General features: G+C 56.5%; 1 protein-coding gene across 4 annotated transcripts; it reads left to right on the plus strand.

Annotated features, from left to right (window-relative positions):
• The first annotated feature begins 1,125 nt into the window (after positions 1-1,125).
• STK11IP (serine/threonine kinase 11 interacting protein) lies at positions 1,126-15,197 on the plus strand. 4 transcript variants are annotated; one of them, XM_004262926.4, is made up of 24 exons: positions 1,127-1,461; positions 3,535-3,740; positions 3,954-4,028; positions 4,307-4,402; positions 4,801-4,908; positions 5,034-5,105; positions 6,124-6,250; positions 6,481-6,584; positions 6,714-6,809; positions 7,062-7,103; positions 7,300-7,446; positions 7,624-7,708; positions 8,252-8,548; positions 8,721-8,926; positions 9,234-9,350; positions 9,449-9,626; positions 10,983-11,207; positions 11,302-11,405; positions 12,445-12,542; positions 12,635-12,813; positions 13,011-13,092; positions 13,296-13,366; positions 13,843-14,090; positions 14,793-15,197. In XM_004262926.4, the coding sequence occupies exons 1-24, from the start codon at positions 1,401-1,403 to the stop codon at positions 14,940-14,942; spliced, it is 3,174 nt and encodes a 1,057-aa protein (XP_004262974.1). In that variant the 5' UTR covers positions 1,127-1,400; the 3' UTR covers positions 14,943-15,197. The 4 variants fall into 4 exon arrangements, 3 of the variants coding, with proteins under 3 accessions (XP_004262974.1, XP_033282773.1, XP_033282783.1); XM_033426882.2 differs by having other exon boundaries at positions 1,127-1,452; XM_033426892.2 differs by lacking the exon at positions 9,234-9,350.
• The last annotated feature ends 542 nt before the right edge of the window (positions 15,198-15,739 follow it).

The following is a 15,739-nucleotide window of genomic DNA, read 5'->3' on the forward strand; positions in this document are numbered from 1 at the left end:
TTTACTTCATATTTTTATACTGCTTCGCTGATCATGACGTGCTTCCTCGTAGTCCCTTTCACTGCCTTTTAGGGTTTGGGCTCGGACCACACAAAGTATGCCATAGTCGCCAAACTGTGTGCTTTAGTGGCATAACTTGCCATTTCAAATAATTTGCCTTCAGAAAAGAAGATCCTTCAAATTTTGCAACTTGGGATAAAGATGCCTATGACCTTATTCCTTATTCCTACTCTCAACTGGCTTACGATTCATTTTGAAAATAAATCAGAAAATTGGGCACTACATTAAAAAAACCCAACCAACCAAACAAACAAAGCCTCCTTGAAAACAAGAAATTCTGTTAAGAGACATTATTCTTAATCTAATTCTGTAGTCGATGTCTGTTATTTGACCGGGAGCCAGGTGAAAGCTACAACGGGAACTTGGCAGTCTCAGCAATATCGGTTACTAATTGAACGACCTTCCCAAGTAACCTAAGCTTTGTGAATCCGTTTTCTCATTTTCAATCCCGAAACAATAACAACTTTTAAATTCAGGTGTTAGAAAACAAAGTAAAAACAACAACAACAACAAACAAAGGACGAGGTGCACGTGGAGGGCTAACAATCGCTAATGAGAAAGCCCGATATTGATGAAGGAAAAAAGAAAAGCGAGTCTGGAGCGAGAATAAGTAAAACTGTCAAAGAAACCCCAGAGATGGCACCTCCGCCAGCTCCAGCTCTTTCACACAGATGTCAAAAAAAGTCCCTCCATGGCGGACATGCTCTCCTTTAATTGAAAAAGGAGTGTTCACGTTGGACGAGTCTTTTTCTTACTAACAGAAAATTCCTTTTCTCTAAACTCTGCTTCCCCACCCAGTCTGCAAACAAGGAGTCAGATTTTCCTCACTGGCTCGGAGGAGCACCGCCGAGCCCAGCGGGCGTCTCAGGACGTGCGGAGCCCACAGCTGGGTGCGGTCGACGGAGGCCCAACTTGCAGCGGTGGTCTGGGCTCAAGCAGCTGCCGCCGCAGAAGCCCCGCCCTCGACAGAACCAGCGGGCACCGCCCCCCATCCGACACGTTCGCACGACTTAGGGCGTGGTTTCCGGCAGCGGAGGCCTGCTTTACGGCCGTCCCTCCCGCGCGCCTTTCTTCCGGGGCGGGACTTCCTGCCCATTATTGATAGGCGCCGGGCTGCAGAGCTGGTGGCAGGATTATACAGAAAGCTCAGTCTGGCTGGCCAGACCTTATGCTCCTTGAAAGGGCACCAAGGAGGAGCTCTTACTCGCCCTCTTTTTTGTTTGTTTTTCTCTCGGCGAGGCCTCGGTTTGCGCGGACGTCTTGGCCTTTTGGCACTACCACCCACCTGAAGCTCTTCCGCTTCCTCTTTGTTCAGGCTCCGCCCCCAGCGTCCTGTGGCCATGACTACCGCCCCGCGGGACTCTCTGGTGTGGAAGCTCGCTGGGCTGCTGCGTGAGTCCGGTGGGTAGACTTCTGGTTGGGCTGGGGCGAGATGGGGTACTTCCAACCTTCCAGAGACACGCCCCGTAAGAGTCGTGGGGTTACAGCTGTTTAGGGTTCCGAGGGTTTGGGTGTCGAAGAATTCATTTCTTTACTTCTCTGGGGTTTGTTCGTTCTGTTGTTCTTTGTCTTTGACAGTCTAGACCTTAGCCATCCTTCGAGGCCAAACTCCAGTGCCACTTCCTTCATGCGTTCTCTGATACTCTCAGAGGGAAGTGATGGTTACTTGGCCGTAAGCCCCTCGAGACCAAGGACTGGTCATAATCCTCGTTCTGTGGCAAAGCACTAAGTTTAGCATAATTAAAAGCACGAGATTTGAAGTCAGACCCACCTGGGTTGGAATCCCAAGTCTTTCAAACTTGACCAAATTGTTTAAGTTTTCTGAGCCTTACTTTTCCTCACCAGCAAAACGACATAATGATTGTACTTATCTTAAAGGTTGCTATGGGGATTAATTTTAATTCACATAAAGCATTTAGAACAACGATTGCATATATAGTAAGTGCTCAAAATTGGTAGTAATTATTATAATTTCTTTCCTCGGAGCCTGGGCACAGTGGAGCCATAGTCGTTGTTCAGTAATGGATGGCATTAGTTGTGGTAGAACAAGTCCTGGCTTTGAAATCAGATGGACAACTTCCTACCAGCTGTATGATCTCAATCGAGATTCTTCTTTTAAGTCCAATTTCCTTATTTGTAAGAGAGTGTTAGCAGTGCTTCTTAGGAGATTCTGATGACATTTAAATGAAGTAACATATGTCTGGCACATATTACTCAACGTTAGCTGCCTTCCATCACTCTGCACTCCTATTGATGGTATCTGTGGAATCTCTATAGCATTTTTACTTTCTGGCTTGTAGTATTAACTGTGCACATGTCTTATCTCTGCTTGTAGACTGGGAGGCTCTTTGAGGGTGGGGAGAATCCTTGAACCTTGTTTGTATCTCCTCAGTGTTTAGTACATAGAAAATCCTTCATACAAGGTTGTAGGATTTGATAATTCAGCAGAAATCTGACTTGGTTCCAGGGGTTAGGGCTGATGGTGTGTGTGTGTGTGCGTGCACGCGTGCATGTGCAGGGACACAAGTGACTAAAGAGGTAGCAGGAGGGAGAGTGTGGCAGTGATGGAATAGATTTGTATCTTGATTGTAGTGGTGGTTACGGGAATCTACATGTAGCAAAATAGCATAGATCTATATATACACATTGTACCAATGCCAATTTCCTGGTTTTGATATTGTACTCCATATAAAATATAACCATTGGGGATTAAATTTTAAAGGTATGAGGGACCTGTCTGTACTATTTCTGCAAAATCCTTCTAGTCAATCCTTATTTTTTCAAAAAACTTAAAAAAAATTCCCTTCGCCTACCTTGTAGTTGTACTTTTTTAGTTGCAGTAATGAATACCAAAGATGCCCTCAAGGATGAGAGTCTCATTGGAGAAAGCAGTTTTAACATGGAGAGCAATAACAATACCTTAGTGCTGTAGAGTGGTTATTTCCATGACATGCATTTTAGTGTTGTTTGAAAGTTTCTGTAAGTGTGCATGTTACTTTTGCAATCAGAAAAAAAATACAGATAAAGCAATCAACTTTAATGTAAAATGAGTGATTATGGGAAAAAGTTCAGCAGTGTTGTGTGTTGAGAAAGCTTCCGGGAGAGAAGGTACGTCTCAAGCTGGGCAGAGTGGAAGGGGGTGTGTCAGAAAATGAGGAAGCTGGGAACCAAGTCGACTGTATTTCCAGCACTGTGAGTAGGCCCGGCTCTTTTGAGCAGAAGGTGAAGGAATATTTAGAAAAGTTGGAGTCTTGTAGCGAAGCAGTCTGCTATATCAGGCTGAAAAGTTAGGAGTTTCTGAAGGTAGAGGGGAGCCGTTGAAGACTTTTGAGCAAGGAAGAGGTAAAAATTTGATCCTGTAGTGGAGGATCGACAGTACGGGTTGGAGTGGGTGTATGCTGGGGTCACAAGTCTTAGAATAAAAGGAAAGAGCCTTTTGTTATGTGCTCCTCCTGTCTGCCCCTCTCCCTGCAGGGGATGCAGTCCTGTCTGGCCGTAGCACCCTGAGCCTGCTCACTGCCGCACTGCAGCAGCTGAACCACGTATTTGAGCTGCACCTGGGGCCATGGGGCCCTGGCCAGACAGGCTTTGTGGCTCTGCCTTCCCACCCTGCCGACTCTCCCGTCATCCTCCAGCTTCAGTTCCTCTTCGACGTGCTGCAGAAAACACTTTCACTCAAGGTTCTGGGGTGGGAATGGGGTAGGATATACAAAAAGCCCAAAAGAGCAGTGGAGGCGGGGCTGGGGGTACGGCCTAAGTGCACGAAGTCTGCAGGGCCCGGATTCAGATGAGGTGAGAGCTGTGCTTGGCCGTGCTAGGGAAGAGAGGCCAAGGAAACGGACATGTGCTGGACCTCAGTGACCTGAGTGTTTTTTTTTTGTTTTTTTTTTAAGCTGGTCCATGTCCCAGGTCTTGGCCTCCCAGGGCCCATCAAAATCTTTCCATTCAAGTCCCTTCGGCAGCTGGAGGTATGGGGTGTTGGGGGATGTCGGTGCACAAAACCCAGCATGAGCAGCCATTTGGGGCAGAGAAAGAGATGTGGCCTCTTTTGGTGGGGTGTCGGGGGCAGACCTGAGTGTGCTGGTTGCTCTGCAGTGCTGTGCCACCCACTCTCATCCACTTAATGCTGCCCTGAACCATAGGTGGCTTCGTCATCTTTTCCTGCCTCCCTGTTGGGAGGCGGGGATGAGACCTCTGTCTTCTGTGAAGTTCAGTCTTCCTCCCTCCCTCCCTTCCCTTGCCCCAGCTCCGAGGTGTCCCCCTCCACTGCCTCCATGGCCTCCGTGCCATCTATTCCCAGCTGGAGACCCTGATTTGCAGCAGGAGCCTCCAGGCATTAGAGGTGAGGAGGGTGAGGGGTGAACGTGGATGCCTTGTCCTGAGAGATGTGGAGGACCAAGCTCTGGGGTTCCCCCTTCTCTGCAGCCTTCCCTGCCTCCTGCCTCCCACCTCCCTCTGGACCCAGTGTCCTTGCTTCTTCTGCTGTGTTCCTGCAGCACTCTGTGCCTGTCCGTATGTTTACAGTCACACCTAGCATATTGTATGCAATATCCTCATGTCTGCCTCCCCGCTCTGCCCACGGTGAACTCCTTGGGGACAGGGCCCTGGGCTTTCTTTAAGTCTTCATCTCCAGACTGAGTTCAGTGTATAAAGAGTGAATGAACGGCCGGCTGATAGAGCGTGGTCTTGGCATGGTAGGGAGGGGAGAGTGGAGGTAACAGCGCCTGCCTGCCTGCGCAGGAGCTCCTTTCAGCCTGCGGTGGGGACCTCTGCTCCGCCCTGCCCTGGCTGGCTCTGCTCTCTGCCGACTTCAGCTACAACACTCTGACTGCCTTGGACAGCTCCCTGGTGAGTGAGCCTCAGAAGGGGCTTTGGGGAGCTGGGGAATGACAGGGATGGGTCCTTAGGGAGGAGGGCCAGTTGGCTGCCTGGGGGCGTCCCATTTTCCACTTCCTTTCCCCATCCTCCCTCAGCGTCTCTTGTCAGCTCTGCGCTTCTTGAACCTGAGCCACAATCAGGTCCAGGACTGTGAGGGTTTCCTGATGGTGAGTAGGAACAGCCTGGCTGGCCCCAGCCACTGGGGCCTCTGATTGTTCTGCTCTGACCCTCTCTCCTGGACTCCTTTTGCTCCCACCTTGCCCTTGCCCTCGCCCCCAGGCCCCTAACCCCCTTGGAGCCACATTCTGGGAGGTGATACTGTTTGGAGGCACAGATTCCAGCATAAGACAAAGCAGTGTTCAAATCTCAACTCCTATCCCTGTGTGATTTGGGACAAATTAGTTAGTCTCTCAATTTTTTTATCTGTAAAGTGCACATCCTAGGAGTATCTACTTTTATTGTATTAAAGTGATTGTGAACGGTATCTGATGTTACTTAGCCCAGTGCCTAGCTCAGAAAAGGGTAGCTTTCGTGGTGAGGATGAAGGACACTTCTCCCATGTCTCCCTGTTAGATAAAGCTGGATACTAGTTAAAATGGTAATAAACTATTTGTGATATTTGATTAGTAGTAAAACTATTTTAATCAGTAATAAGCTATTCAGCGTGAACTGAACTCAAGTTTGATTTGTGCATCGGGGGGCGTTCTCAGCGGAGAGTGAGCTAGCGGAAAGGGGGCGATGGGGGCCTTGAGCAGATTCTCTCCTTGACCAAACTCTAGACGAGTTCCTCTGAAGTCAGGGAAGTGGAAATTTACAAAAAGCAGGAAACGGGCATTGGTCTGTGTGAAACCTGTCTGGTCTGCTAACTGGCACTTTTCGAAGTCCCATGGAGGCTGGGAGACCTGGGCCCTATCTTCAGGCGTTGGCTGGAGCAAACTAAGTCCTTCTGGCAGCCTTGAGTTTTTCTGGGCAGCAGTGTAAGGGGACTGGAGTTGTCATTCTGGAGCTATCGGAAACTGGTAGATTTGTGCAAGCCTTAATGTGGAGGGAGGTGGGGGGGATGAAATCATTTGTGCTGACAGTCTTTATAGGCCAAGGTTGAGGCCTAGTTGAGAAGAGGGTTCAGAGGAGCCTGACTAGAGTTTGGTCAAGGAGAGAATCTTCCTCACCCCCACCCGCTCCCAGGACTTGTCTGAGCTCTGCCATCTGGACATCTCCTATAACCATCTGCGTCTGGTGCCGAGAATGGGACCCTCGGGGGCTGCTCTGGGGACCCTGATACTACGAGGCAATGAGCTCCAGAGCCTGCACGGTGAGTGGGGGAGATGGGGCGGCCAGGCTGTAGGGGAGGACAGGGCAGACGTGGAGGGGAACGGCGGCAGTGTGAGACTCAGGGCGGCCTGGGACCCGTGTGCCCCCAGAGCCTCTCATGCGGCCTTCGGGCAGGTCTGAGGTGCCCAGGCTGGCCTTTCTGCTGTGCCTCCCACCCCCTCCACTCTTGCTCACCCGCATGCCCCTCCTCCCCTCTCACCCCTGCCCCAGGCCTGGAGCAGCTGCGGAACCTGCGGCACCTGGATGTGGCCTACAACCTGCTGGAAAGACACAGGGAGCTGTCGCCACTGTGGCTGCTGGCTGAGCTCCGCAAGGTGAGGACCCAGGAGCTAGCTTTGCGCCCCTCCTTCCTTCCCTCCCTCGCCCCCATGCTGAGCCGCTCAGCATCCCTCCTCACACGGGGGTGCCCGAGGCCTGCCTCAGCCTCCTCTTCCCGTCCCCAGCTCTGCCTGGAGGGGAACCCTTTGTGGTTCCACCCTGAGCACCGAGCGGCCACCGCCCGGTGCTTGTCGCCCCGTGCCAGGGACGCTGCTGCTGGGGTGAGTGGTCTTCCCGCGTCTGCTCTGCCTTCCCTTTCCTGCCCAGGCCTCCCCAGCCCCTGCACCCTCTTGCCTCTCCACCCCCATCCCTAGGCTAGGGACCAAGGCCTCGGACCCCCTGCCTATCATGCTGTTCCCCCTCGCCGACCCTGCTGGTGCTTACAGGGCTAGGAGGACCCCCAGCCCTGGCTTGGGGCTCCCCAGGGCGTGTGCTCCCCACCGACACTACCCTCCCCTTTTATCTTCACTCAGTTCCTTCTTGATGGGAAGGCCTTGTCACTGACTGATTTTCAGGTTCGTGTGGTGGGAATGATGGCGGGATCGACTTGGGAGGATGTGAAGGGAGGGCACTGGCTGAGGAAAATAGAGGGCTGTGCAGGAGGGGGCTGCCTGCTCAGCTGCAAGCGGGTCCCGTCTCTCAGCGAGCTCGGGCGGGACAGAGGTGCTCCCTGGCTCCGACCTCTTTCTCCTTCCTGTTGCCCCACGCCAGACCTCCCCATCCTCAGGCCTTGGCCCCATGGCCCCACCTCTGCCCCGGCCGGTGGGGAGTACCACAGAAACCTCCGGCGGCGCTGACTTGAGTGACAGCCCCTCGTCGGGGGGCGTTGTGGTCCAGCCCCCGGTTCGTAAGGTTAAGGTAAACGGTGTCCTAGGCTGCCTCGTGCCCGGGGTTGGGTGCCTCAATGGCGGCTCTGGTTAGCCAATGCACTGGGAGTAAGTAAGGGCTTATCCTTGCCTGTGGGTGTGTATCTTGGGCAGGTTGGGTGTCAGGCCCCTGGCTTTCATAGAATGTGGTCCCTCTACCCAACCTCAGAGCCGAGTCCGTGTGAGGCGGGCGAGTATCTCGGAACCCAGTGATACGGACCCGGAGCCCCGGACTCTGGACCCCTCCCCGGCTGGTGAGTTAGCCCCTCGCCAGCCCCCCGCCCCCGTCCAGCGCGCTCCAGTCTCTGGCTGGGAGGACTTTTAGTTTTGGTGGAGTGGAGCATCGTGAGGGGCCTCGTCGTCCTTCCTCTTTCCTTTTAGTCTGGGGAAGAGAGAAGAGACTGCTCCTGGGCAGCACTTATCAAAGGGTTTTTCAAAGAACACTGTTTCTGTTGGATGTCAGAGGTCAGGTGATGAAAGGATTCCGTGGCCCGATCAGTCTGGGAAAAGCTGTGTTAAACGAGACTTAAGTAGTTTCTTCAGGATGCCTTAGGACCTTAAATGTGCTGCTCGGTCTGTCCAGTCTCCCAAAGCAGCAGGTGCTGCGTGCTTCTGAGTCGCACGTGACCACGGTGTCCCACAGAAGGCGCTTTGGGCCGTGCTCCTTCTGACCTGGCTCTCCCCCTGCCGTCGCAGCCCCTTTTCCTTCACCCTGAGGGGCACGCTCAGAAGAGGCCGGGGCCGCCGGGGACTGTGGCGGTCTGGGCTCGCTAAGCTGCTCTCCCCCGCCTGCCCAGGGTGGTTTGTGCAGCAGCATCGGGAACTGGAGCTCATGAACAGCTTCCGGGACCGCTTTGGCCGTGACTGGCTGCAGTACAGGAATCACCTGCAGGCCTCCGGGACCCCTGCCCTAGGCACCCTGCGTCCGGGCACCCCGAGCCCAGAGACTGTATGCAGCCCTCCGCCCCCTGAGACGGAGTCTGCACAGGAAGAGGCAGAGGAGGTTGGGGTGGAGCCGGAGCCACAGGAGGAAGAGGAGGGAGGGGAAGAGGAAGAGGAGGAGGAGGAGGGGCAGGAGCCACGCGGAGTGGAGGGTGAGTGTGCGGTGGGCGTGGAGGCTGGGGCCAGTGGTGGGGCGCGTCTGGGAGTTAGGAGACCCCAGGTGCGGGGTGGCTGACCCCTTGGGAATGGATGGCCACCCCACGGGGGGCAGAGTCTTGGCTGCCTGTCTCTCCTTACAGGGTCCCTCTCTTGGTCTCTCCTCAGTGGAGCTCTGCCACCCCATGTTGGTGTGTCCCCTGGAGGGGCCCGAGGGCTTGCGGGGCAGGGAATGCTTTCTCTGGGTCACTGCTGGCCACCTGTTTGAGGTGGAGCTCCAAGCAGCTCGAACCCTGGAACGGCTTGAGCTCCAGAGTCTGGAGGCAGCTGAGATAGAGGCTGAGACCCAGACCCAGAGCGAGCCGGTGCCCGAGGTGAGCAACGGGAGCCGGGCTTCTGGAAGCGGTGCTGGGCTTCTATGGGAGCCGGCTCTGACAGCATGGCGTCGGGCGCCAGGCACTGGGCGGCGTGCTTCCCACACTCTCTCTGAGCTTAGAGCCTCGGAGGGGCGCTGAGCGGGGCAAGGTGGGCCCCAGGCGGCCTGGGAGGCTGGGCTGAGGAGCAGAGCTTCTGGGCTGGAGCATGGCGGTCAGCAAAAGCATTTTGACGGAGTCCAGAGCTTTGTTTTCCTCCACGCTCTCAGTATAACCCTCATCCCTCCGACCCCCTCTTCCTGCGCAGGGCTCAGATCCACGCCCTGGGGGCCCCGTCCTCGTTCTCCGCTTCTCCTACATCTGCCCCGAGCGGCAGTTGCGTCGCTATGTGGTGCTGGAGCCAGATGCCCAGGCCGCTGTCCAGGTGACGGGGCCTGGCGTGGGGCCCAGGAGGCTGCGGGAAGTTGGAAGCCCGAGGGCTGGGGTCCTGCTCACGGCGCTGTTTGGCCTGCCCTGTTTCAGGAGCTGCTGGCTGTGTTGACCCCAGCAGCCACCTTGGGGAAGCAGCAGCTTGGGGAGGCGAGGGACCCTCCCGGCGGCAGACTCCAGTGTCTGCGCTGTGGCCACGAGTTCAAGCCAGAGGAGCCCAGGTCGGGACTGGACGGTGAGGAAGGCTGGAGGCCTCTGTTCCGGAAGACAGGTACCAGCCCTGCCCTTGACCTCCCTACCCACGCGCCTCCTGCTGCTTCAGGGAAAATGGTTTTGAGGTGGGAGTGGGCAGGGGGAGCCCTAGGGCAGAAAGGAGCGGGGACCAACTTTTCTGCCTGGAGGAAAAATTAAAACCAAAAAAAGAAAGAAAAGAAATTACATCCTTTTTCCCCCTTTAAAGTCAGGAAATACTGTCTCTGTAACTGCTTAAACATACCCATTAATTTTTCATAACTTGGAGCCTTTCTCTCCTTCTTTTGACTAATATGTCAGAAACTACATAAAACCTCCTGAGCCCCCACTGCAGTGCTGGGTTGTCTTGCCGCTGGGTAGGATGCTGTGGGAGTTGGCTTAGACTGTCCTTCCCTGACTGACCTTGTGAGCTACTTGATACCCAGAAGTGCCTCGTGGCATCTCTTCACATCCTGTTCTCTAAGACGAGAGGTTTTTCCATTATAGACCAGTCAAAAGCCATGTCTTTGAAGACACTGAAGAAGAAAGAAATATGTTTGGTAACACCTGCGTTGAAATGTATGATTTTTTTTTTTTTTTTTTTTTGCGGTACGCGGGCCTCTCACTGCCGTGGCCTCTCCCGCTGCGGAGCACAGGCTCAGCGGCCATGGCTCACAGGCGCAGTCTGCTCCGCGGCATGCGGGATCCTCCCGGACCGGGGCACGAACCCGTGTTCCCTGCATCGGCAGGCAGACTGTCAACCACTGCGCCACCAGGGAAGCCCTCAGGAGAGTTTTGATACAACGTCAAAGGGTCTAGCACGTTCCCAGTGCGTTGTAGCTGCTCAAAGAATGTTTCCTTTCTCATCGCTGATCTGTGTCCTGGAATCTTTACCCGATTCCATTCCCTCGTCCTGACCACCTTCTAAGATAGATACCATCATCATCCCCGTCTCACAGATGAGGCACCAGGCACAGAGTGCTTAGGTGGCTTGTCAGAGTTGCTTAGATGACAGCCTTCAAGTAATGGAGCCTGGAATCGGACCCTTATCTGTTGATTTGGGGCTTTCAGACATCAAGTGTATGCCCAGCCCAAGGCTGTGAGAGGGACCCAGAGCAAGGCCTGGCTGAGTTTGGCCCTCTCTGAGACAACCTGAGATGAGAAGGCAGGGTGTGTTGAGGTTGTGGGCCGAGGCTCCGGGCTTGCTCATCTCTCACTGGGGCGGGGAGCGATTGGTCAGCAGCCGCTCCTGCAGAGGGCATCAGGTGGGTTGGGAGTGCCTGGAGCTAGCATGTGAAGCTGGAGATGGGGGAGTGGGGAGGGAGTGCTGTGAGCACAGCAAGGGGGTGTGGTGCTGTGTGTGTGATTCACGGGACTGTGCCCATCCTCCCTCCAGAATCGCCTGCTGTGTGTCCAAACTGTGGCAGTGATCACGTGGTTCTCCTGTCCCCTGGAACCCCCAGTGGGAAACAGAGGCAGGGAGAGCAATCGCCGGCCCCCTCGCAGTCTCCGAGCCCCGCCCATGGCCCTCCTGGCCACAGTGTGTACGGCACCAGGGCCGGCAGTGCCCCATCTCAGGCACCAGCCTCCCGTGACCGCCACAGTTGGAGCCTCAGCCCCCGTGAGTCTAGGCGAACAGAGACGGGGATGTTCGGGGGAGGGGCACTGGAGCCAGGGTGGCCGGTGCAGGCTGACGGCCCACTGCTTGCCGCCAGCCCCTGAGCGCCGTGGCCTCCGCTCTGTGGACCACCGACTCCGGCTCTTCCTGGACGTTGAGGTGTTCACCGATGCCCAAGAGGAGTTCCAGTGCTGCCTCAAGGTCTGTGCCAGCCTGGCTCTGCCCTGTGGCCCCAACTGACCAGGGTTTCCGCCTGTTTCCACCACAGCAAAGTGTGTCCAGGCGGTTGTGCTGGAGCCTCCAGGTCTGGCTTCTGGTTTAAACTCCGGCAGCTGCTCTCAGTGTGGCTGTGAATATGTTTCTTGGTATTTGAGTCTCCGTTGTCTCCCCTCTACCACGGGGAGGATACTGCCTACCTCACGGGGTGTGGAGCACACGTGAGAGCCGATGTCTGCAGGCTGCCTGGTGCAGCCCCTGGCGCTTAGTAAATGGGGTCTCCAGCCATTATTGTATATCCCCCACGCCATCAGACCCTCTCTGTGGAGCTCTGAGCCCTGCAGGACACTAAGGATCTAGAGTACATGGGTCTCGCCCTCCATCTTCTCCTCTGGTGTGAGGAGCAGTCAGTCATGACGCGGTGTGAAGGTGCTGGAATCAGACTCAGGCCGTAGAGGGGCATCTGACCCAGCCTGTGTGGGCCAGGGAAGCGTCCCCTTCCTGTGGTGGTGGCTAAACTAAGTCTTGAAAGATGAGTTACAGAGGAGGGAGGAAAAGAATGTTCTAGGACAAGGAAGCAGCAAATGCATGGAGGCCTGAGAGAGTAGCTAGTGGGGAGAACTGGCTGTGATTGGGACAGCCACAGGGTGGGGGTCCTGAGAGGAGTCTGAACAGGCAGGCAGGGGTCATGCAGGAGCATTGTCTTGTGTCGGCCACGGAGTTTGGACTTGACCCTGAGTCTTGCGGGAGCCACTGCAGGCCTTGGAAGCAGGGGAGCGGCAATTGGTTTTTTGTTTGGGCACAGTTGTTCTGTCAGAGGGTGGATTGGAGGGGGCGAGATGACAGGCAGGGAGACCTGCTGAGAGCCTGCCGTGGGTCTGAGTGCAGGCGGGGCTGTGGGATAGAGAGCAAGGCTGATGGAGAGCCTGGGATGGACGCGCAGGGTCACCGGTAGCTCGGCCCTCAGCCTGGCAGCCGCCTCTCTAGTTCTCTCTGTTTCACATCAACTTCCTCTTCCCCTTAGGTGCCAGTGGTGTTGGCAGGGCACCCTGGGGAGTTTCTGTGTCTCGCGGTTGTGTCTGATCATAGGCTCTACGTGTTGAAGGTGACAGGGGAGATCCGGTGAGTGAGCGGGGCCATGGCCAGGGAGGGGTCCGTCCGGGGCCCCCATGCTCTCACTCATTCCTGCCGCTCTGCCCTCACTGTCTCCACAGCGGGCCTCCGGCTGGCTGGCTGCAGCCGACCCTGGCCATTCCCCTGCAGGATCTGAGTAGCATAGAGCTGGGCCTGGCAGGGCAGAGCCTGCGGCTGGAGTGGGCGGCCGGGGCAGGTGGCTGTGTCCTGCTGCCCCGAGATGCCAGGCACTGCCGGGCCTTCCTGGAGGAGCTTACGGGTGAGAGAGGGAAGGGGGAGGAGGGAGGGTGGGGTGGGGGCCGAGGGCCACAGCGCCAGCTCTGGTGCCCGCAGCGGAGACAGCCAGGTAACGGGACCCATCCCTCTTGGAAGTTCCGCAGTGCAGAGGATGGGAAGGTGTTGAGAGGTTGGGATGGAGTCTTTGAGGGATCCCTGTCCCTGGCTGGCTCTGTCCAGATGTCTTGCAGTCTCTGCCCCCCACCCGGAGGAGCAGTGTCAGCGCCACGGAGGAGGAGGTGACCCCGAAGCATCGGCTCTGGTGAGTCGATAAGGAGGCTGAGGCCAGGCTGAGGCCCAGACGCTGCTCGTGGAGCACAGGCCCTCTCTCCACAAGCCCCTGGTCGGGCCCTGAGCGCCCATGCCTCCTGACCCGGGCCTGGCCTTCTCCCCACTCTACCCCGTCGTGGTACTTCCCATCCCCTGGCTGACTACTCCTTTCTGGGCCTGCCACCTTCTCCCCAGGCCGTTGCTAGAGACAGACCCTTCCTTGGAGCCTCTCCGGTTCTTCTATCTTCGGGCATTCCTGGTTGAAGGTGAGGCCACTGCCCCGGCCCCCCAGCCCCCCAGCGCCTCTCCGTGCCTTTGTAGCAATTCTCAGTGCTGGGATGTGGACTTCCCACCCAAATAACAGCCTTGGTGTTCCCTGCCCCTCTGGGAGGGGCCAGGAGGTGCCCTGGGGCGTCCGTGGCTCAGAGACCTTTGCTTCTGGGCCCAGATCGTCTGGGTCTGCTCCACCTCTTCCTTGTGGTGAAGACGAGAGCTGGTCCTTTCCGATGGGGAGGTGGGGTGGTCAGGCAGGTCCCCTTCGTCTTGGGCCTCAGCGGTCTTGGAGGCTGGAGAGCCCTGGCGTTTGGGAAAGGGGGGGCCTTGGCCCCCAGAGGCACAGGCCGCGTTGTGGCTGCCTCAGTGTGGTCACTCCTCTTCTGAGCAGCGCTGGGACGCTGCCCGGGGGGTCTGGGCTCTTCCATGGCCTTTTCCTCCAGGCCTCACCCTGCCTCTTTCCCTCCAGGGCCTTCTACCTGCCCTGTGTCCCTGTTGCTGACTCTGTCCACCCTGTACCTGTTGGAGGAGGACCCTATAGGGTCCCAGGCAGAGGCCCCTCTTCCAGCGGCATCGGGCGAAGCCTCTGAGAAGGCCCCACCCCCCGGGCCAGGTCCTTCAGTGCGTGTCAGGGAGCAGCAGGCACTCAGCAGCCTGAGCTCCGTGCTGCTGTATCGCGTGGCCCCAGAGCACCTGCGGCTGGTCTTCTACGACGAGGTGTGGGAGCGTGTGAGAGGGACAGGGGCAGTGTGTGTGCGTGCGTGTGTGTGTGTGTCGGGCTGTATGGAACTTACCACGGGCAGTCAAGGTAGGGGGGAACACAGAGGATTAGGGTGCAGGGAACCGGGAGGCTGTCACGGGGGGGTTGGACAGTAGGGAGGGAGGCAGTTGTAGGCAGCAGAAACACCCTGGACTTGAAGCCCAGCCTTGTGTCAGCTGGGAGGCCCTCCGGAAGCACCCGGCTACTTGGAGTTCGTGTCTGCTGGGGCCCGTGTGCCAGCCGTGTAATCTTTCAGCCTCCACGCGAGGAGGTACTACGATTATTAGTCCAGTGACAGTTGAGGACACTGAGGCTTGGGGATGTTAACCAACCTGCCCAGGTCACAAGTGGCAGAGCCAGGACTGAAGCCCAGGCAGTTCCTTGGAATTGACTCCAGAACTGATGATATTCTGGAAACAGGGAGGATTAAAGAAACCAGGTGGTAAATGCGAAAGCCCTTTTGGGGCCTTCAGTCAAGGCTGGTTGGGTTCTGTTTAAAAAACTCAGAGTCAGGATCTTTTATGGGGAGTGACACAGGCTTGGGGATGAGAAGAGGCCATGAACCAGGGAGGGGCAGTGGGTCCTCCTGAGGCCTTCCCTGCCTCCCCTGCTCTGGTGTGGCCCTTGTGAGTCTCACCTCACTACCGGTTGTCTGCCAGGTGTCCCGGCTGGAGAGCTTTTGGGCACTCCATGTTGTGTGTCCGGAGCAGCTGACGGCCCTGCTGGCCTGGATCCGGGAGCCCTGGGAGGAGTTGTTTTCCATCGGACTTCGAACTGTGACCCAAGAGGCTCTAGACCTTGGCCAGTGAGGCTGCCATGCTGGTCCCGCCCCCGGCCTCAGGAGCCACGGCTACAGATGTTCTCTCTCCAGACTCTGGCTGCGGACTTCTCTGGCCTTTGGGCACTGGTCAGCAAGGCCCCAAATGACCCAAAACTCAGGGGCAGGGTGAGAGGACTGGTCCAGCCTCCAGATGACCTGGCCCGAGGGAACGGGCTGAGTGGTCAGAAGGAGTGTTTCTCCTGCACTTTTTCTCAGGTATCAATAAAGTTGTTTCCATTCCGGATGCCATGGGTGCAGTTGGATGTGTCACTCGTGAGGCCTGCTGTTCCCCTACTACTTCTAACAGAAACTGCCCCGCCCATGGCTCGTCCCCAACGGACAGGCCAAGCAGCCTGTTTGAACTGTGAGACCCCATCTTCCAACCCTGCTTTTTGCCCCCTCTGATGGGATCCAGTAGGACTCCTACCTATGGGCACCAGTCCTCAGCCAGCAGCACCTGTCATGAGGCCTGGTGTGGAAATCACTGCCTAACAAAGAGCTGGGACACTCACATTGTCACTCTCCTGAGTTTCAGCTGGGAACTAACGAGACTCTCAGGCCATTGGCAGTGGGAGCTGAATACGAGTGCGACTGGGGAGCGGGTTCGTGGAGCCGGGCTGTGGAGGGAGGGCAGCCACCTGGTGGTTTCCGTTCCTGCCTTCTTGTCAGTACTGCCTCACTCAGCCCAGGGGCCTGGTTGGGTTGACCCCACTCCTCTCCCTGTGTCTCTGTGGCTGTGGTGATCGGTTCAGGAATTCCCCTGTGGCCCAGCTTGGCCTCTACCAA

Source organism: Orcinus orca, chromosome 7, assembly GCF_937001465.1.
Source record: "Orcinus orca chromosome 7, mOrcOrc1.1, whole genome shotgun sequence".
In the NCBI taxonomy this organism is placed as follows: Eukaryota; Metazoa; Chordata; class Mammalia; order Artiodactyla; family Delphinidae; genus Orcinus; species Orcinus orca.